Consider the following 22,180-nt stretch of genomic DNA (forward strand, 5'->3'; position numbering starts at 1 on the left):
ATCGATTCTCTCCAGGATGATCTGTCTTCAACTTGGCCTTTAAGGTCTCTCAGTGGTGCATTCATTGCTGCCACAATCGGGTCCATCCACCTTGCTGCTGGTCGTCCGCTTCTTCTCTTGCCTTCAACTTTCCGCAGCATTATGGACTTCTTGAGGGAGATGGGTTTTCGCATAATATGTCCGAAGTATGATAGTGTGAGCCTGGTCATTTGTGCCTCAAGTGAAAATTCTGGATTGATTTGTTCTATGATCCATTTGTTTGTTTTCCTGCCTGTCCATAGTATCCTGAAAAGTCTTCTCCAGCACCAAAGTTCAAAAGTGTCAATACTTTTTCTATCTTGCTTCTTCAAAGTCCAGCTTTCACATCCATAGAGTGTCACGGGGAAAACCATTGTCCGAATGATTCTAATCTTTGTAGGTATAGACACATCACGGCATCTAAATATCCTTTTCAAGGCCTTCATTGCTACCCTACCAAGTGCTAGTCTGCGGCGTATCTCTTGACTGCTGGGTCCTTTACTGTTGATGGTCAATCCTAAAAGGCAGAAGCTATCCACCATTTCAGTGTCTTCATTATCAGTTCTGAGGCTGGTTGCTGTACCCGTTGTCATTAGCTCTAGTACTCCAACATATATTTCAAACAGAAGCTGCCATCTGTCAGGGATGCTTGGATTCTCAACGTTGGGTCCCCATATGTTATTGGACTTCAACTCACATAATCCCCAACCAAAGGCCACTGGGGTTGGTGATTATGGGAGTTGAAGTCCAATAACATCTGGGGACCCAACATTGATAATCTCTGGCTAGAAGATCTCCAAGATTCCTTCCAACTCTAAAACTCTATGATTCTGCATCTCTAGTAATAATAACAAAAATAATCTGGCCCTTTCCTAGCTCTTTCAAGGATCAGGTCTTGTCCCTATATCCCTGACTCCCGCCATATGCAGGGATGTGAGTATTTTTGTTCTACCTAGCAGAATTACCATCTTGGGAACCCAAGACCTGTCTGGAAGCACCATGTGATCACTAGTTAACTGCTAACCAGGACTTTTTTTTTTTTTAAGGGAAGTTCAGAACTGTAAAATAGTATGTGAGTGTAATTTGTGAGCACCACTACAACATACACCTTTGCATTTTTCTTGGCTGTGCACACACACTTTGTCACCTGGAGTCACACATCCCATGATATCCAGAAGCCTACACAGAGTGGGAGAAAATCCTCAGACTCCTCAGTTTCAGGGAGCAAGCAATGTAGGAGAGCTTCTTGCTTGATGGTCCTGCTTGTGGTTTTCCTTGAAGTAGTTGGCTAGTCACTGTTGGAAACATGAATCTGCACTAAATGGACCCTTGGTTTGACCCAGAAGGCTTTTTACAATGTCAGTGAAAAATGGTCAAAGTCAGGGTTAGAACTCAGGATCCCACATTTCCTATCAGATTCAGCCACACTTCATCAAAGGATTCACCATTACCAGTTATCTGGTCTCAACTTTCCTCTAAATTCACAATGACTTTCCACTTAAAGTTTGAAGAATGCTTTAGTGTTTGCATCTCCCCCAGTTTTGCAATGAGGCTTGCAATTGTACAGATCTCTTGAAGCCCAGAACTGCAAGTGATCTAATAAAGTCATTTTATTCATCTGCCTTGAATATAAAACATATAGGCACCCAATTTATTCTTGCTGGGGAAATGTCTTCTTAGGTTGTGCTCTTAGAACTGCACATAGTACTGTGTCAGCCAAAGACTGTAATGAGGGCAAGTCCCCACCTAGAAATATTAGACCAGCATATCTTAATCCTGATGGCCTACTTACCTTTGCTGTGTTTGACTGGGGTGTGTGTGTGTGTGTGTGTGGTGTTTTCCCCCTTTCCCCCTGCAAGGCCAGGAGTAAAATATCAGTAATGCATTTCTGGGTGGCAACACTCAGCACCCAGATCACTGACAACCCCAGGGGAAGAGAGACAGCTACACAAAAGGCAACCACTTTTTTCTCCATTGCAATAGCTCATTAGAGCTGTTCAGAATCTTCCCAGGAGAGGAGAATAATATTTTCTTACTCTAGCGCCAGCATTTGGAAGACATAAAGCTCAAAAGCAAAAAGCATGCAGGGCTGGCTGAATTCAATATAAATAAGGTTCCTGCATTTTTCTTGACAAAAGTTCTTTCTGTGCCTTCAACGGAAGCATGGCATGCAGAAATTCAACAGAGTCTGCTTTTCCCAGCATATGGTTGCAGTGATGTGGAAAGCTCGATCTCTTGAATTTCTTCTGGTCCTCTAAGTTCACATTTTGTTTACTTTGCTGTAAAGGATCCGCTCCTTCTTGGGTAGAGAGTATCTTACAACACTAACTCATGCTTTCATAATCTCTAGGCTTAAGTACCATAATGTGAACTATGTGGTGCTGCCCTTGAAGACAACTGGGAAACTCTTCAGCTAGTGCAAAATGATGTTGCGCCCATTTCTTGATGGGTGTGAGGCAGTGCAAATATATTTGGCTGATTTTATTGTAACTGTACTGGCTGCTAATCTGCTTCCGGGTTCAGTTCAAAGAGCTGGCGCTTACTGTGAATGGCCTGGGTGTCACATACCTCAAAGAGTGCTGCTCTTTGTACTGTCCTCCACATTAGCGTCAATCATCTTCTCAAGCTTTGGGCTCTAACTCCCTGTGAAGTCACACTGAGATGCTTAACAGGGACCTTAACCCAGTTGCCCTGGCATTTTGGAATGACCTCTTCCCACAAGGTCAGCAGTTGTGTGTGTGTGTCCTTTTGAAGGGGGTTCAAAATGCATCTGTTCTGCTTGGGCTTTGTCTGAGTTAGCCAGTCTAGCTGTTTTGCTGGCCCTGTTCTTTTGACTTTTATTATTTTATAGTCCTGGTTTATTATTTAGTATTATTTATTTATTACACTTCTATACCGCCCCATCCAAAGGCTCTGGGCAGTGCACAACAGATTTTAATACTACAACAAACAGCAGTTAAAACAAACAAGTTAAAACAATATCTGGCACAAAAGGTAAAATAAAACCTGCCCATTCTGAAATCTCCCATGCTTTCAGTGTATCTACTTACAAATGGTGGACAGGAAAATGCTTTCTCTTTGAATTTGCATTCTCATATCTGAATCCTTTCACAGCAAATCATCTGCAGGCAGGTGTGCATGCTATACTTTTTCCAGATGATGGCGTTTCTAGCCTCTAGCTTTCAGATAATACTGAAACATAATGTACTTGTTCTTTACACAAACACACACACGTGCGTGCACACACAGACACATACTTGCCCAGTATTAAATCGCCTGCCTTTCATGGCTTTTATTCTGCAAGTTAGTTTGACCTGATTTTTTGTATTCTGCCGCAGACTAACCTGCATTATAATACACTAAAGGCTTGCATTAATTATAATTGAAGAGAATATTTCGGATAACTGCTCTATCCTTTCTGTTAAATGCATTGGCGAGTATATATTGCATTCTTTTGCAGCATCTTGTTCCTCCTAAATCTCTGTGCGCTCCGCTGAAATCAACGGGACTTCACTTCAAGGTGCTTAGACTGGCAATCTTTTAAAGCAACTTTGCATAGACCCGTAAGTCATCGAGGTGATTCTGTTTATATCCACTAGATGTCACTAGTGTTCATGTGCACTTTTGCCTAAAAAAGGGTCACTTTCGTCTTACTATTACCCTTTCGTCAGGCTTCCTTTAAGGACCTTTGGACCCCGGAAGCTCAGGCACACAGCAGATCTCTCGGCGATCGGTTGGGATCTCTTCCCGCAGGTAGCGTACCCCTAACGCTCCCACTTCCCACATTTTCGTTTTGTACAATGCAACAGTTGGGTTAAGTCCCCCCTCACCGCCCCCCCCCGCCGACTATTTATTGTCTTTGCTCTGACGGCATCTGAAAGAGCTCTTCATGCATTCTGTGCGCAGCCAGTCAGGTTACAGCCATCAAGCAAGGAGTTAGGTTCAGAAGCTGTTCTGTTGCCCCCTCCCCTCGCCCGGACTGCCGCAAGTGTCATGATTTGCATCGGAAGGTGCGGAAACCCAAGCGCAGAAAGTTGAGTTTGTTTCCGCTCGAGTAAATTGCTTCTTGGCTCCTCGTCCTCCTCGAAGTGGCTGATGTATGTTATGAAACATGTAGGCTGGGGCTTCATAAAATGGATCCTGGAAAACAAGCATTCTGCTTTTCCACTTTGCATGCAAATATAGGGTGATTAAAGTCTGGACGAAATGCTAAAGCAGGGTGTGAAAGAAAAGAGCGGAGGTTTAAATTATGATTTATTATTTAAAATATTTATACCCCGACCCTCCAGTACACTACTGCTCTGGGTGGCTCACAACATTTATAAAATAAATACAATGTAAAATAAGACTAATAATAAAATCGACCAAATTAAGTTAAACAAGTTTTAAAAACCCAAGCTAAAACCACAATCAGCACTGCTCAGTTATGATTTCTTGTGATTTGTCTCTGGTGAGTCAGTCCTGCAAACCACTTTGGAGTCCTCCCTCATTAATTACAAACACAAGTTATGGCTATCTTACAGTCCTCAGAGGGTTTGCATGAAAGTGAGGGAACAGTTGGTTCATACATGCCTGTGCTTCATTTGATTTCTTGACATTTGGTTACATGGACAACTGACTATGTAAATTGACCCTTGGAAAGCATTGTGTGTGAACTGATAAAAACCTTCATGTCTGTGATGTATTTGTGATGGCTCATTCACACATGCAGGTCCTCACATGGTTTTGCATCTATCTAGGCCCTGGCTGGGGATGATGCCTCTTCTCTCCACCACTTAGATAAATTCATTTTTGAGCTGATCATTCCAGGAGAATGCTTGATCACATGGAATGCTGGTGCAGCATAGTGGTTAAGAGACTGAGCTAGGAATCAGGAAGTCCCTGAATTAATCTCGCCTCTGGCATGAACTCACTAGGTGATGTTCGGCAAGGCCCACCCCCCAATCTCAGGCTCCCCCCATCTGCAATATGGGGATACTTACCTAACTGGTAAGATTGCAACAAGATAATACATGTGAAATGCTTTGAATGCTTGAAAAAACTATACAGTTTGCCAATTGCCAAGAATTGTTATTGTGGGGGTCTGATTTTGTGCAATTTGTCCCCCTCTGAAACTCAGTTAACAAGCTCCTCTCCAAAAATCTTATAGGCAGGGTACTCTTGGGTGGTTGTAGAAGAATGTGAACTGTGCCCTTTCATCAGGCACCCCTGTGTCACGAGCTGCTCATTTGCCATTCATCTCCCTACAGATTCAGATGAGGAGTGGCACTTGCAAATTCATACTCCATGCCACATCTTCTGGGGCCCCCAGTCTTGAGCTTATGTGTGGAGCCAATGAGTCGGGGGGAGAGTGGGAAAGGGATGTGGGGAAAGCCTATGGGTCTGTTATCCAGCCACTTATTCCATGTGGCCCACAGTCTCCTTGCCTGCCCATCCACCAGCAAATGCATGCTGTTGTAAGAAAGGAAGAGTAATCAAGGCTGTTTTGAAATGGAAGGCAGTGAGAGACAGAAATAGTCTCACCCGCATTTTGCTCCTGGCTCTACAATTGCAATGCTTGTTCTCTTGTCTTGGGGCCAATTCTTAGACTGGGGGGGGAAAGCAGAGAAAAACCAAAGAAGTGATATGTTTATGTCCTATCTATTTTTCTCTCCATATCTTTCCCCCCATTTTCTTCTCTCTCTTTTTGGTGCGCTTACCTCCAGGTTTCCTGGAAGATACGTTCCAGAAGTGATGGCTTCCACACAACTCACTGAGGGTACCATCATGGTGGGCGGACAAGTCCTCTTCTATAGGCAGGTCAAGCCGGCTCAACAGACCCCTCGGTTTTCTGTGTTGCTGCTGCATGGCATTCGTTTTTCATCAGAGACTTGGCTCAACCTGCAGACTTTGTCCAAGTTGGCGGAAGCTGGATATTGTGCTGTAGCTATTGATTTGCCAGGTAGGCCTCAGTCTCCATAGGTAAGGAGGTCGTGTCAGCATTCTGGTGGAAAACAAGATTTCCAGTGCTGGTGTAATTTGAAATATGACTTTCCTTCAAGGTTAAGAAGGTCAATTATGTACCTCTCAGGTCTTATTTTTGTGAGAACTTTAAAATGTGAAGTCATACGCACGTACAAAAAAGAATACATCCAAAATGAAGTGATGGTCACGCAAGTGTCCATTTTGGTCCCAGCATGCCCATTGGGAAGCTTATCATCTCCACAACCATTTCCAAGGAGTACCAAAACAGACATGCCCATGGACATAGGCCCAGTATTTCATAGGAGCTTGAAACTTATTTTCATTTTATTTATTTCATACATAAATATAACTTCTTAGATTAAAAAAAAAGAAAAGAATTAGCCTTGGAAGGCTTTGATGCAGAGCCAGGGAGATAAAAGTCCTGTGACCTCCCACTTTCAAGAGCTTTTTTCTTGGAAACCAGGCTGCTGAAAAGTTACCTCTCTCTCCTCTCACCCTTCTAGCAAAATGGTCCATAACCCTTAAGTGCCTTGGCCAGGACCCTGGTCGTTTTCCTTTCCCTCGCCCTGCCACCCCCCAATACAAGCACACCCACACCATGGCTTTGTACCTCTTCTCCTCCACTAATGCCTCTAGACCTGGATATGCTGTCTCCTCCAACTCATCGCAATGGCTCCACTTTTCTCCCTTCCTTGTCCAGTAGCTGCCTCCCTCAGTGCCACTGTTCCTTGCTTGAAGAGGTGCGTCACCCTCATAACACTCCAGGTAGCCATCTTTCTGGGCATGAGGGGTGGAGAAGAGCCTGTTGCTACTGCTACAGAATTGCCATCTGCTTAGGCCTGTGTTTAGGCCAAACTGCCATCTTCAGTAGCAATATCCTTGAGGAGCCAGCAGCAGTGAGGATGCATCTAATACCAGCTGAGGTGGAACTAGCGCCTGCCTCTCTGCTTGGAGAAGTTGGTAGGGTCAGCTTCTTGACATGGATACCTGCACTGAAATGTGTGCCTGCCACCATCCATCCATTTTTATGTTATTTATTACTCAGACATCCTAGGAAGGAAGCTGCCATATACTGAGACAGGCCATTGGTCCATCTAGCTCAGTATTGTCTTCACAGACTGGTAGTGGCTTCGCCAAGGTTGCAGGCAGGAATCTCTCTCAGCCCTATCTTGGACATGCCAGGGAGGGAATTTGTAACCTAGATGCTCTTCCCAGAGCAGCTCGATCCCCTCAGGGGAATATCTTACAGTGCTCACACTTCTAGTCTCCCTTTCATATGCAACCAGGGTGGACCCTGCTTAGCTAAGGGGACAAGTCATGCTTGCTGCCACAAGACCAGCTCTCCTCTCCTGCTTTTTCCTCTTGAGATAAACGACCTCAGAACCGTGGTACATATGCTGGTAACCTCCAGACTAGATTACTACAATGCGCTCTATGTGGGGCTGCCCTTGAAACTACAATTGGTACAGAATGCGGCAGCCATGTTGGTCTCTGGGTCATCTAGGAGAGACCATATTACTCTCGTTTTGAAAGATCTACACTGGCTGCTGATAAGTTTCCGGGCAAAATACAAGGTACTGGTTATAACCTATAAAGCCCTAAATGGCTTGGGCCCTGGGTATTTAAGAGAATATCTTCTTCGTTATAAACCCCACCGCCCATTGAGATCATCAGGAGAGGTCTGTCTGCAGTTGCCACCGGCTCATTTGGTGGCTTCTCGGGGATGGGCCTTCTCCATTGCTGCCCCAAAGCTTTGGAACACGCTCCCTGCTGAAATAAGAGCTGCTCCATCTCTGACAACTTTTAAAAAGTCTTTATAGACACATCTATTCACCCAGGCTTTTAACTAAATATTCTTTTAATAGTTTTAAGATTGTTTAAAATGTTTTACGGTTTGAATTGTTGTAGTGTATTAACTTATTGTATCATTTATTTTGTTTTAACTGGTGTTTTAATTTTTTCTGTTTTGTTTGCTTTGTTGTGAACCACCCAGAGACGTGAGTTTGGGGCGGTATAAAAATATGTTGAATGAATGAATGAATGAATGGACTCTGCTGGTGCTCCCAGTCCGTTTCTCACCCAAGAAGTGCAGACCAAGCTGAGGCCTGCTGGGATCAAGACTGATGCTGCCCTTGAGTCTTCATAGAGAGCTCCTTGCCACTGTTCACCCATCAAGTATGTTTAATATGGACTGTCTTGTTTCTTGTGGTCCAGGCTTAGGTCGTTCCAAGGAGGCAGCTGCTCCTGCTCCCGTTGGAGAGCCAGCTCCGAGCAGCTTCTTGAAGTCTGTCTTCGAGGCCCTGAAGTTAGACCAGGCTGTGGTGGTCAGCCCCTCTCTCAGCGGCATGTATTCCCTTCCCTTCCTCTTCCAGCACAGTGAGCTGGTCAAGGCGTACATCCCAGTGGCACCCATCTGCACGGAGAAATTCCTAGCCACACAATATGCCAGTGTCAAGGTATGTCTGACATCTAGGCTTGGAGAGGAGAGGAGGGGATGCTGAGGTTAAAATTGGGGCAGGTTTCTTCTCGGCAAACAATAACTAAGAGGACTTCACAGACATCTGAGAAAAGCAGCTGAGATTTCAGAGCTGTGAGAGAAAGACCGACCAGACAGGTTTGTGTTAGTAATTGCTTACAACAGGCACAAATACACTGTAAAACTGAGAAGTCCACAGCTGGACACTAGAGGGCACTGCCTCTTCTGCATTCTCAGCCACAGTGCACCGTGGAAGACTCAAAACAGGCCTATATTCAGGCCTACTTACAGGCAGAAACAAACAGGGAAGCCTGTAGGCTGTTTCTCTTCATACTGACCATGTGTGCCCCCATAAGCTCTGAGAATGTCCACATTGTTTCCTTTCAGTCAGAGCCAGGAGATATGCTGTGACAAACATTTCCCTATTACTGGACTGGTGAGGTAGATTTCATGATACATGGGATCTCTTGCCTCAGCAGTAAGGGTTCTGCTTCTTCACTCATAAGAAAAAGAGGCAGAGAGATGAGAACCATAGCTGCAGTAAATCCCTGAACACCCCTGAGCTCTAAAATACTGTGTTATAGTATCTCTTGCAAAAGCACAGTGCTTGATCTGACCCTCCTCCAGATGCCTAGACTTTAGATGTTAGCCTCTTCCCAATATTAGTGTCCAATGTGTGCCTTTGCCCTTGTAAATGTGACCTGTAAACTTTTTTTTAGCCAGTGTGACAGTGTAGGGAATAGCTTTGACAGCAATTGCAGTTCCCTGTCCTTCTGTAATCCCGAATCTCTCTCTTGTGGGGATTCTGAGCCCCTGCAAATGTAGGAGAGGTTTGTTTTCCCTGCTATGAGATTTTCTCTCATATTGCAACCAGGGGGGGAAAATGTTCTATGACCAGTAGTAATTTAACATGTTTCTAGCGCTGACTGTGAGACCACCTCATGGCACAGCGGGGAAGGGCCTAGGGAGCAAGGGGTTGCTGGTTCGAATCCCCGCTGGTATGTCCCCCAGACTATGCACACGCACATGTGCGGGGAGGAAGTGGAATTGTGACAGCAAGCCTCTCCACCAACCGCACATTAGTTCAGTTGAAGTAGAGCACAAACGGTACACGTGTAGACTCTGTTTGCACCTGCTCTTTGTGCTGGGTACCCACTGAATGCTCATTTGTTTCTCTGTTGTATCACTACCTGGGCATGTGCTGAGATGGGGGGTAACCGATAACAGCTTAGCCAGCTACCCTATCATGGAGGGAGGTGACCTACCTTTACTAAATGAGTAAAGAAATTATGTCATGTGGGAAGCAGCCTGGGGTGTGCTTTCCCTATGACATATATATTCAAGCCCTGTTCAGGTGATGTACAAAGTGGGATTGCTACAGCATCCACCAAGAGCACACTTAGAAGCCTCGTTCCTGCACTGATATACTCTGAAGCTGCACCTCCTGCTTTCCATACTTATAGCATTTGTGTGTAAGTCTGGAGAGTCTCTTATGGGGAGATTTTTCCTGTGGTTGGGTCCCCCAGGTGCCCATCTCCACATCACAGGGAGAATATCTTCTTGCGTAGGGAGAATATCTTCTTGCGTATTGTGTTTATTTCTTCTGAGAAATGCTGTAAGTGGGGGGCCGGATTTCAGAGTGTGTTGGCATGGGGTGGGGGTTGGGCTTCCAAGCATGCTCCTGGGGATGCTAAGCGCAGGTACAACACCCCCACTTGGTATAGGGCCTGAACAGTAGGGCTTGCAAGCAAGAAAGCAGGCTCTGCTCCTGTGTTTCACTTGAGGTTGTTCATTCTGGTGGCAGCTGAAAAGGGCAAGATTTTTCATTTGTTGGTTTGACCACACGACTCTTCTCTCTTCCATTTAGACACCAGCACTCATCGTATATGGGGACCAGGATGTCCAGTTGGGGGAGCTAAGCCTGAACAACTTGAAGAATTTACCCAATCACAAGGTGATGCTGATGAAAGGGGCGGGCCATGCCTGTTACATTGACAAACCAGATGAGTGGCACCTTGGTCTGCTAGACTTCCTGAAGAGCCTAGAGTAAAGAGCAAACTGGCTCTCTATCCTCCCAACCAACCTGTGATCCGTAGGCTCCACATCTGTCTCTTTGGTGTGCGCTTCCTGGGTATTAGGATGTTTTTCTGAAATTCTGTGAACAACCTGAGCACCTTTTTGGACTACCCAACTATTCTAGAATGAGGAGGATTAGCAAATGGATAATGGCTGAGGATTAGCAAATGGATCCCGTGTGCCCATTGCCTAAAATTTAATTAACTGCATCATGCCCACACCAGCATTCCTGCCCTCGGCAGTGAGCTGCATTAGGTCACACTTATCTTTAAGTTTGCATTAACATGTTATGGTCTGTTGCAGAGATGCCTTGGAACTTCTGCTCTAATTTAGCTGGCCACAATCTGACATGAAATCCATCTCTTTCTCTTTCCTACGACTCGCCCATGAACGTGATATTTTTCTTCTTTTGTGTAAATTAACATAAAAGCCAACCGCTTTTTGTACTACAAGTATATAGTACACCGCTCTGGGCTCCTTGGGGGAAGAACGGGATATAAATGTTAAATAATTAAATAATAAATAAACAGCTAGGACTATGGGCTGGCTGAGATAGGTTTAATAATGGTAGCGCAATGTATGTTTCCCTGACCTGTCCTTCAGAGCCATTCCATTCTGACAAGTAACATCCTTCACTATCTTGGAGTCCTTGATGTCTCCAGTTATCTCTGCCAGTGCACTTCTTGAATCTTCTGCTGTTCACTGCTGTGTTGTACACATGCATCTCTGTGTCAAAAGTCTGTTGCTTCCTGCTCTAGTGTGGCAAAACTGTATAATTTTGTTACTTGGAGCACACAGTGACAGCCAAGTGCCTTGTGATGAGCAAACATTAGGGGCAGAACTAATGTTGACTTCACTCTCAATCCCTGGCATCTCCTGGATCGCCCCTTGCAAAGTCCCTTAGCAGCATATGTATGCTAAATAGCACCTTCTCCTTATGTCCAAAAATTCGTGCCCATTTTGAGATGCTCATTTGTTCTGCAGCTACTGTGATTACTGTCTTATGTGGTTTAATCAGACAATTCTGGGAATCATCATAGAAGTTTAATAAATGATTAATGGGGGGAAATGAGGGTAATGTTTGTTTACAATGGCAACAGTGAGGGAAACAGCCTCCAGTGGGAGGCGCTCCCTGTTTCCTGCCAAGGAAAGGGAGAGATCAGGGCAGTCTGGGGGCAAAACTTTGCTCACTCATTCCAAGAGCAGAAAATGCCATTGCTGCTTCCTATTTGAACCATGCTTTCTTGAGTATAATCAAAGGGACCAATGGGTTAACAAAGAGAGTGCAGGCTTTCAAGAATATAGTTGGAAAATTAAAAAAATCAGGAACTGTGTGCAGGAACTGTGTGGATTTCATACACAGAAGATGATTCCAGTGATTCCCTGATGAACAATAGATTATTTGTCAAAATTAAGAATTTGTGATCAAATAACACTCGAATTTGTACTTCTTTGTTTTTGTGGATACATTACTTTCCACACCACTGAAAACCAACCCTTTCTTATGGCTACTTTTGTCACTGAAGTTTGAAATAGTTAAAGCAAATGTGGGGATGGTGGGAAGAATATCTGGTCTGTGTGGCTCTAGCCTTGATATTAACTATGGAAATATGGAGTACAGTTTAATGATAATAGAGGAAGCTCGGTTTACCGCTTGGAGCAAAGAACTGGATGTTGAACCTAGCTCTGAGGGAGCACTGCCTCGCATTTATTACAAAAGAATGGGTGTCAGGAGTTGAGCTGTCAAATGTGATCCTCACTTGTAAGCAAAAGGCTGGGAACTGGAATGCATAAGTCTCTATCTTATGTACTGAATGTGGCAAGATTTCTAGTTTTAATGTTGTGCAATCCCATGCAAGTTTACATAGTCCCACAAAGTTCGATGGGATTTACGCGCAGCAGGGAAATGACTTGACTAGCAAGCTAGAGGTTGCCGGTTTGAATCCCTGCTTGTATGTTTCCCAGACTATGGGAAACACCTATATTGGGCAGCAGTGATACAGGAAGATGCTGCAAGGCATCATCTCATATTGCGTGGGAGAAGGCAATGGTAAACCCCTCCTGTATTCTACCAAAGGGCTCTGTGGTCGCTAGGAGTTGACATCGACTCAATGGCACACTTTACTTTAAATGTCCATAAGACTGTGCCTTTTAACTTTCTCAGCATATTTATTTTGTATTTATTCATGATACATGGCAATAGCATGAATATACCAGTTTGAGTTCTTCAGTTGACATGAAGTACCCTACATCATCTCAGAGAGGACTTTTTGCCATGAATTCATATCCAAGAAGTTTAGTGTCTGCAGAACCGTATCATGGTGGCCTTACAAATGAAGTGTAGCCTCAGGCATTAAGGATTTGAAATGCTAGATGAGATGCCCTCCCCAAGTATTTGAGTTCTCCCATCATTTTACTTAATTCCTCCCACTAAACCGAACAATCCAGACCTCACAAAAAAGTGTCTTTCATCCCTGCCTGCCCAAATAATATTAAGTGAGGAGTTGCTCCTCAAGATTTTCCTCTGTACTCCTGGGTCTTACGTTCAATAACAAGTGAAATGTTGGAATGATGAATTGATGGCATTATAATCATAATGAGGGCAACAAGATGCTGGGGGGGAGGCGAGGAGCAGATGTCCAGAGATATCTCACTGTCACCTGAACTTTCTCTTTCACCCAGTTCACCAGGATTATTGTACAATAGTGGCAAATAATGCTCTAGTAGAGCAGATGCCCTCTGCTCACCTCCTTTCCTAGATTATCAGCACAACGTTCCTTCCCCCCTTCCTGTTATTATGAAATGGAATTAGATAATCTAGTTTTCTACAGCTTAAGAGAAAAATGCCTGCCCAACAGCACAAATGGATTCCTTTAAATGCCCAGCAGATTACTAAATTAATGGCTAAGGTGAACAGATGGGGGGCAGGTTAAAGTCGGCTATACCAGAGCCACCTGGCTGGTTCTTTTGTGCTCAATTTCCATAGATGGAGCTCAGACAGATGGAGCCAACAGTAAGAAGTAAGGAGGTGGACTCATCACACTGCACCCTGAGTGGCTGAAGGTTGGGATGCCTGTCAAACATTGGACTTTATCCTATTCTGCAGAGGATTTGCTGGCAGGAGGTTGGCCAGGTCTTGGGTATCATTCCTACACAGGCAGAGACATCTATCTATATCTGGGATCTAAAATCCTGGGATTGACAGACTCTCAGGGGAAGGGATGGGAGAGTGCCTGGGCATTTCCGTGAAGGGTGGTTCCTCAGTGCTGAACTTATGTGCCATGAAAACACATCCGAGCAATTGGAATACGGAACCTTTTGCATAGTGCCTGGCTTTCAGTGTGAAATTAGTATCTCTTAAGGGAGATCCAAATCTCACAGGACCACCAACAGCAGTACTGGCCAAGAGCTTGGTTTACCATATAGTATCTAGGGCTGGTTCAAACGATTGCAACAATGTCTGGTAAATGAAAACTGGAGATCCCAGTGAGGGCAGGGTGTGCTCCCATGGAGCATGTCATGTGAACTCAGGATTATTATTTTTTTGTTGATCCCAGATTCATATCACTGAGATAATTAAGATGTGAACTCATGTTTGCAGTGTTGGCTAAATGTTGGGGTTTTGCAGCATGATTCTGGGATTAGTGAAAAATCCTGCACATGCCATCGGGATCTCCATTTAAAAACTACCAAACAGTGCCATGATCATGTGAATCAGCCTTAGCATATTTTGGTTGGGCAGTTCTTGTTTCTGAAGTTCATTATCGTGTGAAGATGAAAGTAGACTAATGAATGTGGGCCAAGGAGAAACTCAGTTCTTCAGTGACCTGCTACTATTATGCTCCAGAGCTCAGGCCTTTGCAGAGTCATAGAGCATGCAGCAGCCTTGATAAAAGTCAGCTAGATCAGATGCCATGTTAGCCCCTACTACAAGTTACCTCCTTTGAAAAAGGTGAACTGGCTGGAGGTGACAAAGAGAACACACAACAAAGTCCAACAGCTGTGACATCAAATTAGCTGGGATGTTACCCAACTCATCAAACTGAATGTGGATCCTATTATTTAAAGCATCAAGGCAGATAAAGATTGGTGGGTTCCCTTGATAATGAAAGGGAGAAAAAAATATTGTCGTTTTACCTAGTTTTTTTTTTAATGAGGGCAGGATTGAAAAAGGATCCCTAAGCTCCTTTAACCCAAGAACTTTTCAGCTGCTCTGTCTCAGCTTCGGGAGGGAAGTGGGAGGAGAGAGGAGTATCAGGCAGCATCCCTTCCTCTTCCTCATCTCTTCCAGGATCAAGAATTGCAATTGCAGCAGGGGGGTAAAGCCCCCTCGCCCATGATTGCAGTCCATGCCTGAACCTCATCCTGATCCAGCCGCTGTTGACAAGAGAAAACCCAAGTCTGTCAGGGTGAATAATGCTTTTGTGCTGCTTGGTCACAAAGTTCTGGAGAAGCAATGCCTGGCCATCTGCTATTTATGCCCCATCCACAGGGAAGGGATATTTCTGATTTTGATTCTGCTCCTTCACCAACCCAAAGCAGCCCTGGTTGCTAAGCTCGTACCTTATCGTAGGTTCAGTGATGATGCATTTGTGCTCCAACAGGTGTTTGGCAACAAGTCCTGAATGTACCCATGAGGTAGGCAGCCAACAATGGCAGCCTCACCCGTTCCCATCCCCCACCTTTGGAGCAGTTGTTGCTCTTGTCCAGTGCACACACAATCTGTCTTGTGCTCAGTTGCACCCAGCTCCTCTGTCTGGTAGCCAGCAGCAGCTCACATTACCATGGAGCTTTTTCCCCTCATCCCACAAGAGTGACACATTCCTCTCTCAAGGCTGTGCTGTCCGTTGCAATAAAGGCACTGCAGCACATTGCTCAGGAGAGTGAAAATTGCATTCTTCATCCTGTGCTGTAGATTTCTCTTCTGATTCAGTTGTGGGCTATTGGGATCAGGACGTGGGTAGTATCATCCCTCACCCACCCAATCAAATTTCATTTGAGATGACTCAGTGCATGGGTTTTGCTCACTCCTGCTCAGCATTGCTCAGCATCGTTTGGAGCAAGAAGGAATTTTCATCCAGGTACAACCAGCTACCGAACTGACCTTCTTGGGTTTTGCCTTTTTTGGCTTGTCAGCAAGTACTTGCTCTCCACCTATAGAACAGCATGTATGGATTGCATCGTTCTCTCCCCCTCCCCCGAAACAAACAAACAAACGAAAAGAAAAAAGATCTGTTACCACCATACTGCTAGATTAGATAGCCTTTTTTTGTCGGTGAGTCTATTTTTTTCCACACGATGTTATCCACCTTGACCTTGCCAGACCTTCCCCACCAGCCTCCAGTCCTCCCTGTCCATTCCCCGTTTCTCCTTACCACTCAGCCCACTTGTGCCTCCTAAGGGTTCTCAAGCAGATATGAAATGGGCCAATATTCTGCCTGTTTGTTGCATTGGCATTCCATCCTTCCTTCAAGAAGCTCAAGGTGACATTCACAGGATGTTACCCTGACAATGGTTCTTTCCCCGCTGTGAGGTAGGCTAGGCTGAGAGAAAAGTCACCCTAGGAACTTTGTGGCTTGGGAAAGTTATGAACTTGGCAGTCCTCATTCCAAGTCTGATGTTCCATGCATCATACCATGCGGTACCTTGCCTATGTTGTGTTTCTTCAGCAAACACACCCATTTTTCTCCACAAAACATTGGTTTTTTGCCTGCACAAAGTGCCTTAGTGCCATGCTTGCACAGTGTAAACCATCCCCTTTACCAGCACAAGTAAAACAAATACTGCCATAAAATCTGTGAGTAGGCATACAGATGAACGTCATGCTCCCATGACTTATTAGGGAGTTGTGCCCGACATAAAGTCCTGCTTATTACTTTGAGCCCTTGAAGATAGAGATGTCCAGAGCAATCAGCCCTACAACAACTCTACCTGAAAAAGAGCTCTGCAAAGCCTGTCAACTTTTACTCATAAAGAGTATCCTCTTACCATCGAAGTCCACTTCATAAATGCATGTATATGGCTTCATTATAAAGCACTTGATAATTCACTCTGCTGACTGTATGAATAGACTCCACTGAAAAGTGTGGTATTTGAGCAAACAGGATTTGGGAGAATTTGAGGTGACATGATTTGGGAGTCTGCCATGTTTGATCTGAGATGGTGCATTCACCCATGCAAGTCAGAACAAGATTGCAGTCCTCCAGTAATGGACATGCCTGCATTTCCTCCTTTTTCTGATGCAAGGTTGACATTAAACAGTCACACAGACACACCTTTAAAGGGCAGCTGCCATATTGCTGGCAGCTCAGCATCTGAGTTCCTCTCATTATTTGCATTGCAAATTCTCCAACCTTTCCTGTTCCCTGCAGGGGTTAGAGAGCTTGCAAACAGGTGCTGGAGGACACTCATCTAGTGACTGAATGATGAAATACTTAGCTAAAATAGGGCCTCTATGCTCTCTATTGAACAGCTCGAACCCTCCTGTAAGGTGAGGAAAGAGCTGCTTGTCTATAGATGGACATGGAGAGCATTCAAATAATCACCTGTGATTAATTGTATGGTACCTGAATTCTACCAAAGACAACCACAGGGCTCTGTGGTCGCCAGGAGTCGACACTGTCTCAATGGCACACTTTACCTTTTTTAAAGCCACCTAATGGCGCAGCTGGGAAATGACTTGATTAGCAAGCAGAGCTGCCAGTTCGAATCCCTGCTGCTCTGTTTCCCAGACTATGGGAAACACCTATATCGGGCAGCAGCAATAAAGGAAGATGCTGAAAGGCATCATCTCATACTGTGCAGGAGATGGCAATGGTAAACCCCTCCTGTATTCTACCAAAGTCAGTCACAGGACTTTGTTGTCGCCAGGAGTCGACACTGACTCGATGGCACACTTTACCTTTACCTGGCTTTACTGAATAGATTTGGCTAAACAGGAAAGGTAACTTTGCTTAAAACCTTTAGGAGGGGGAAAATGCAAGCATTTGTTTTACTCTATAATCTGTACAATAAAGGATTTACTCAAATGGTACAGAGATCACGTGGAACAGCAAAGAACTGAATAATAAACCAATAATCAATGCAGCACTCTTCCTTCTTGCACTATAGGCAGTCCTTGTCTGCCTCTTTAAACCGCCTAACTCACCTGAGATTGTGTATTGACCTGCTCCTGAATTTGTTCTCCTTCTTGCAATCTACCAGCTGCTGCCTGCAAAGCTCCTCTTAGATCTTCCTTAGCCTTCTTTAGAAATTCATTTCCACAGACCTTCCTGAGCCAGGAGAGAGCCATACTGGACTCCAGAAAGAGTTCCAAAACACCAGCTATTTTAGGGAATGTTCACATGGCAATTTTCTGCACTGTCATTTTCCCAATCCTATTTTTATTTCTGTCTATCTTTATAACTGTACAATAGCTTAAGTGTACACAATGAAGCTGTACTTCAACTCAAGGAAAAAAGAACCAAAATGGAACACTTAAGAGAATGCATAAAACACTTCTTGGGACGCCTTTACTTTCCATATAGCACAGGAGTAGCACTTAACTGGAAGCATGGAAAAGGCACAGAGGAGTTTGTTTGTTAGTTAAATTGTAGCCTCTCATTGAATCTGATAGCAGAAAAATGTCCATTCATGTGGCAGCAAGTCAGCACTGGGAATACACAGATCCCCACTTCTGCAGTGTGCCCATGGTGCGTGCATACTGCAAGTGTACTAAATGCACTTTGAAACCCCCATGCAAGTATTCCACCAGTGTAGACATGGCATTCTCATTACCATGAGAAAAACACAGGGTTTCATGATAGGCTAAGTTATTTCATTGTAACCACTCTTATTTTTTTTGCTTCAAACCACTCAAAATTGTGTCAGTTTTGTGTCAGATCAAGATGTGAATGTTAAAAGGATAGGAAACAGTCCCTGGATAATCAGGGGCTCTTTCTCCTTAAAATAATGTATCTCTGGATAGGGGAACTGGGTAGAATTCACAATGTGCAGCAAGGATACCCAGTGAGCTGCGACTGATTCTAGAATAGAGCAAGGTTAGGTACTATGACCTCTCTGAACCAACCTGAGGAGGACCCCTTTAACAGCACAAACAAATCAGGCAAGCCTCTTCACAAGCAAAAGCCACCTGGATGCGGTGTAAACAAATCAAAAGAGGCAGCGACGATGGGAAGGGGACAGGAGGAAGCCCAAGGACCCCAGGCGCGGGACGAAGTCCAGCCTTCTGTTCTGCCTTGCCCTTGGTGATTGGACACCCGGGCTGGTGGCCGTGCCCGCTGATCGGTTTCCAGGAAAAGAATGCAAAATACAAAAGAGGGCGAGCGATCTGCATCGCAAGGGGAGGAGGGGGTGTGGGGGTGGGGGATGGAATGTCCCTGTCCTTGGCAGATGGTCTTACCCAGTGTGCATTGTTCCTTGAGTGTCTCCTTTATCCGCTGTAATTGGATCCTGGAGGGAGCCGGCAAGCAAGGGAGGGACGGAGAGGGAGGCTTGGCGGGCGGGATTGAGCGCGCGGGGAGGGGGGCGGTAAAATAGTCCCGCGGCTTTGGCCTGCGCCTCCCTCTCCTGTCAAGCATTTGATTCCATTGTTCGGGGCTGATGTCACTCGCAGTTGTCACCGACGCCTCTCCGGGTGACAATGTGGGACTAGGAGGCACAAAGGACCCCTCTGGCCATACTCCGAAGGTAAGAGCGGGGCAATGAGGGGCGGGCGCGCGCGCGCGCACGGTCCCGCCACCAACTTCGGGGCAGTCGTCGGGGTCCCTGGCGCAGGAGCCAGCAGCGCTTGCGAGAGGGTTGCTGGGCGCGCAGCACCCACCCCGCAGCCGCCGCGCCCGCTCCGAGCAACTTTGAGGGCCAGGACCGAGGGCTGGAGGGCGCGCGGCGCACAGCTCCGCCAGCGGGAATTCGAGGGAAGGGAGCAAAAAGTTTTGCCCGCCGCCGCCGCCCACCCTAGCAGCATCGAGCCATGTGCTTCTTCCGTGGCAGGGAGGGAAGCCGGCCGGCAGGCAGCAAGGGATGCTGCTGCTGCTGCTGCTTCACGGACCAGGCGCAGCTAGAGCAGGCAGGCAGGGGCTGCCGGCGCCTTGGGGTCCTTCTTCTGTCCAGCCCGGCGGGGGTCCCCGCTCTCGTCGCCACCTCGCCCTCCTTGCGCCCCCCCCCCCAATCCCCACCTGGGATTCTCCCTCGAATCCCAGCGCTTGTCCGGCCGATGCTGGCGGGAGAGGGCAGCTGCCCCGCTCCCCTTCCCCGCCCGCCGAACTTTGGCGCTCCTTCCTTGCAGGCACTTGCGGAGAAGAGCGAGCGAGCGCACTCAAGCCCCCCCCCCCCGCCCGCTGCTGCCAGCCCTGACTGCAGCTTCGGGGCCAGAAGTGGAAGATTTAAGTGCCCGCGGCAGGAAGGGGCGGCGAGCCCCCAGCTGAAGACAAGCACACACCACCACCACCAGGCAGTCTGTTTTGGTCTGGAAGCCTGGTTGGTGCGCTCCGGCCTCTCTCTGCTCCATCTCCTCGGCCCTAGCGGGGCAGGCAGCTCCCCTGGGAGTTGCCTGCCCTCTCATGCCGCTCTATTCTCGGCTCTCTTCGGACGTGCAGTTCAGCACCTGCCGCCGCCGCCCCCTCCTCCTCCGGTTCCTTCGGATTCACTGCTGGGTGGGTGATGACCCCCTCGCAAACTTCTCCTCCAGATCCCTTCTCTGCTGCTCAGCTGATGGCGAGGCGCAGCTTTGCCAGCGTGCCGCTTCTCCCTTTTCAGCTCCAACTGCGGCTGATCTTTTATGTGGCGGCACTGCTAAGCCAGCACCCCTCAGCTAACTGGATGGACAGGCTGCTTTGCCAGCTCTGGCGCCACATGCGCCTTCTTCTTCCTCCTCCTCCTCCTCCTCCTCTGTGCCCCATTCATCATCTTCGCCTCTGCAGACTGGCATGGGACACTTCTGAGCTCAGATTGCTATTGTGGTGAGGCCCCTGGGGACAGGTTGGGTGATGATGAATCCACCCAGTTCATTCCATTTGGGACACAGCCTTGCTTTCAGCACCTGCTTCCCCTTTGGCAAGGACTAGATGGCATCCATTCTTTTCAATGCACATCCTTTTGTTCCCAACTGCTACCAAATGCCATTCCTCTCCCAGTTATTTCTGGCCACTTTACTGGCAGAGGAGCCTAGAGCATGCAATAATAATGAGGAAGATGGCATTGGAGCAGTCTCGGGAGAGAGGCATCATCTTAGCCAGCCTTGAAATATGATATAATCCCAGCACCATTCAAGAGGACCAAGGGATTTCATCCACAGCTTCATTCCTAGGCCCTTGTGGAATGGTTCAGTGTTGCATGACTGCAGTGGGAACTCCGTAGCATTATGTGGGGCAAATTACTTTGGTGGCCACACGGTAGTCCCACACATGGATGTGGAGGGAATGTATGTTGGACTCCAAGAAGGACTCCAAGACCCTAGGCATATTTACTTGGGAATAAATACTGTTGCAGTCACACAGAGTACAGAACCTACTTCCAAGTACGCATGTTTAGGATCAGGTCTTCTGAACCAAGGAACTTTCTGAGGAACAGAAGAAGCCAGTCTAGTAAACCAGCCTCAAAGTTATTGTCCAAGATAAGTTTTGTGTTTTGGTCCATATCCAGCTGAAGGATCCTAAAGAGCAGAGTCAGAGGGAAGTGATGGAGACCAAATCAGTGCACCACAAAATCCCGTCCCTTTTCCTTCTCCCTAGATATTGCTGAGGCAATCATGAAAGCACACGGCTGCAGTCCCACCACCTGCTCCACGCCCATGCTGCAAAGTTCCAAAGCCAGACCTTATTCCCAGACCCAGTGATCTTCTCAAGAGAGAGATCCTGACCAGCGTGGTGTAGTGGTTAGAGTGTGGGACTAGGACCGGGGAGACCCGAGTTCAAATCCCCATTCAACCATGATACTAGCTGGGTGACTCTGGGCCAGTCATGTCTCTCTCAGCCTAACCTACTTCACAGAGTTGTTGTGAGGAGAAAACGCAAGTATGTAGTACACCGCTCTGGGCTCCTTGGAGGAAGAGCGGGATAGAAATGTAATAATAATAATAATTCTTCCTAAACTAAAGAAACAACTTGAAAGGAGAATGACAAACTGCTCCCAATAGTCGTTTTAATGGGAATTCCTGCCAAAGCCTTCTCCTAATTAAGGAGAGCCACATGCAAAGCAAGCCAGAGGTTGCTGGATTGAACCGCCACTAGTATGTTTCCCAAATTATGGGAAACACCTATACCGGGCAGCAGCGATATAGAAAGGAAGGTGCTGAAAGGCATCATCTCATACAGCGTGGGAGGAGGCAATGGTAAACCTCTCCTGTAAGGTACACCCCCGCCCCCGCCAAAGACAACCACAGGGCTCTGTGGTCACCATGAGTCCACACCGACTCAACAGCACACTTTACCTTTGCTAATTAAGGAGAAACTTTTAAAAGACCCTCTGTTTCTTGTGACTGACAGCCTCTCCATAAAGGTCTCTCCTGGGGAAGTCTACAACTCCTATCATTCCCAGCCACAACAGCCTTCCGCCACTGTGGTTGGGGATGTTGGGAGTTGCAATCCAACCACATCTGGGGAGGGACAGCACTGCTCCAAGCAGGGGTCATCATGCTTTTGTGGTGCT

At 46.4% G+C, this 22,180-nt stretch overlaps 2 protein-coding genes across 3 annotated transcripts in view; both read left to right on the forward strand.

The window, feature by feature from the left end:
- Positions 1–3,497: 3,497 nt before the first annotated feature.
- On the forward strand, positions 3,498–12,029 carry ABHD14B (abhydrolase domain containing 14B). 2 transcript variants are annotated; one of them, XM_053289700.1, is made up of 5 exons: positions 3,498–3,581; positions 3,690–3,771; positions 5,724–5,959; positions 8,197–8,438; positions 10,326–12,029. In XM_053289700.1, the coding sequence occupies exons 3-5, from the start codon at positions 5,752–5,754 to the stop codon at positions 10,506–10,508; spliced, it is 633 nt and encodes a 210-aa protein (XP_053145675.1). In that variant the 5' UTR covers positions 3,498–3,581; positions 3,690–3,771; positions 5,724–5,751; the 3' UTR covers positions 10,509–12,029. The 2 variants fall into 2 exon arrangements, with proteins under 2 accessions (XP_053145675.1, XP_053145674.1); XM_053289699.1 differs by lacking the exons at positions 3,498–3,581; positions 3,690–3,771 and adding an exon at positions 3,954–4,115.
- A 6,924-nt stretch (positions 12,030–18,953) lies between these two features.
- PCBP4 (poly(rC) binding protein 4) overlaps positions 18,954–22,180 on the forward strand; it is a 72,907-nt gene continuing 69,680 nt past the window's right edge. Inside the window, exon 1 of the mRNA XM_053289687.1 lies at positions 18,954–19,222. The gene's annotated coding sequence lies outside the window, so the exon portion shown is untranslated. The remainder of the gene's footprint in view (positions 19,223–22,180) is intronic.

The sequence above is a fragment of the Hemicordylus capensis genome, chromosome 2 (assembly GCF_027244095.1).
Source record: "Hemicordylus capensis ecotype Gifberg chromosome 2, rHemCap1.1.pri, whole genome shotgun sequence".
Lineage (NCBI taxonomy): Eukaryota > Metazoa > Chordata > Lepidosauria > Squamata > Cordylidae > Hemicordylus > Hemicordylus capensis.

Coding starts and splice junctions, on each gene's coding strand:
- ABHD14B (XM_053289699.1), top strand. Junction 5,960..8,196: donor TGTAGCTATTGATTTGCCAG/GTAGGCCTCAGT, acceptor CTTGTGGTCCAG/GCTTAGGTCGTTCCAAGGAG. Junction 8,439..10,325: donor CACAATATGCCAGTGTCAAG/GTATGTCTGACA, acceptor TCTTCCATTTAG/ACACCAGCACTCATCGTATA.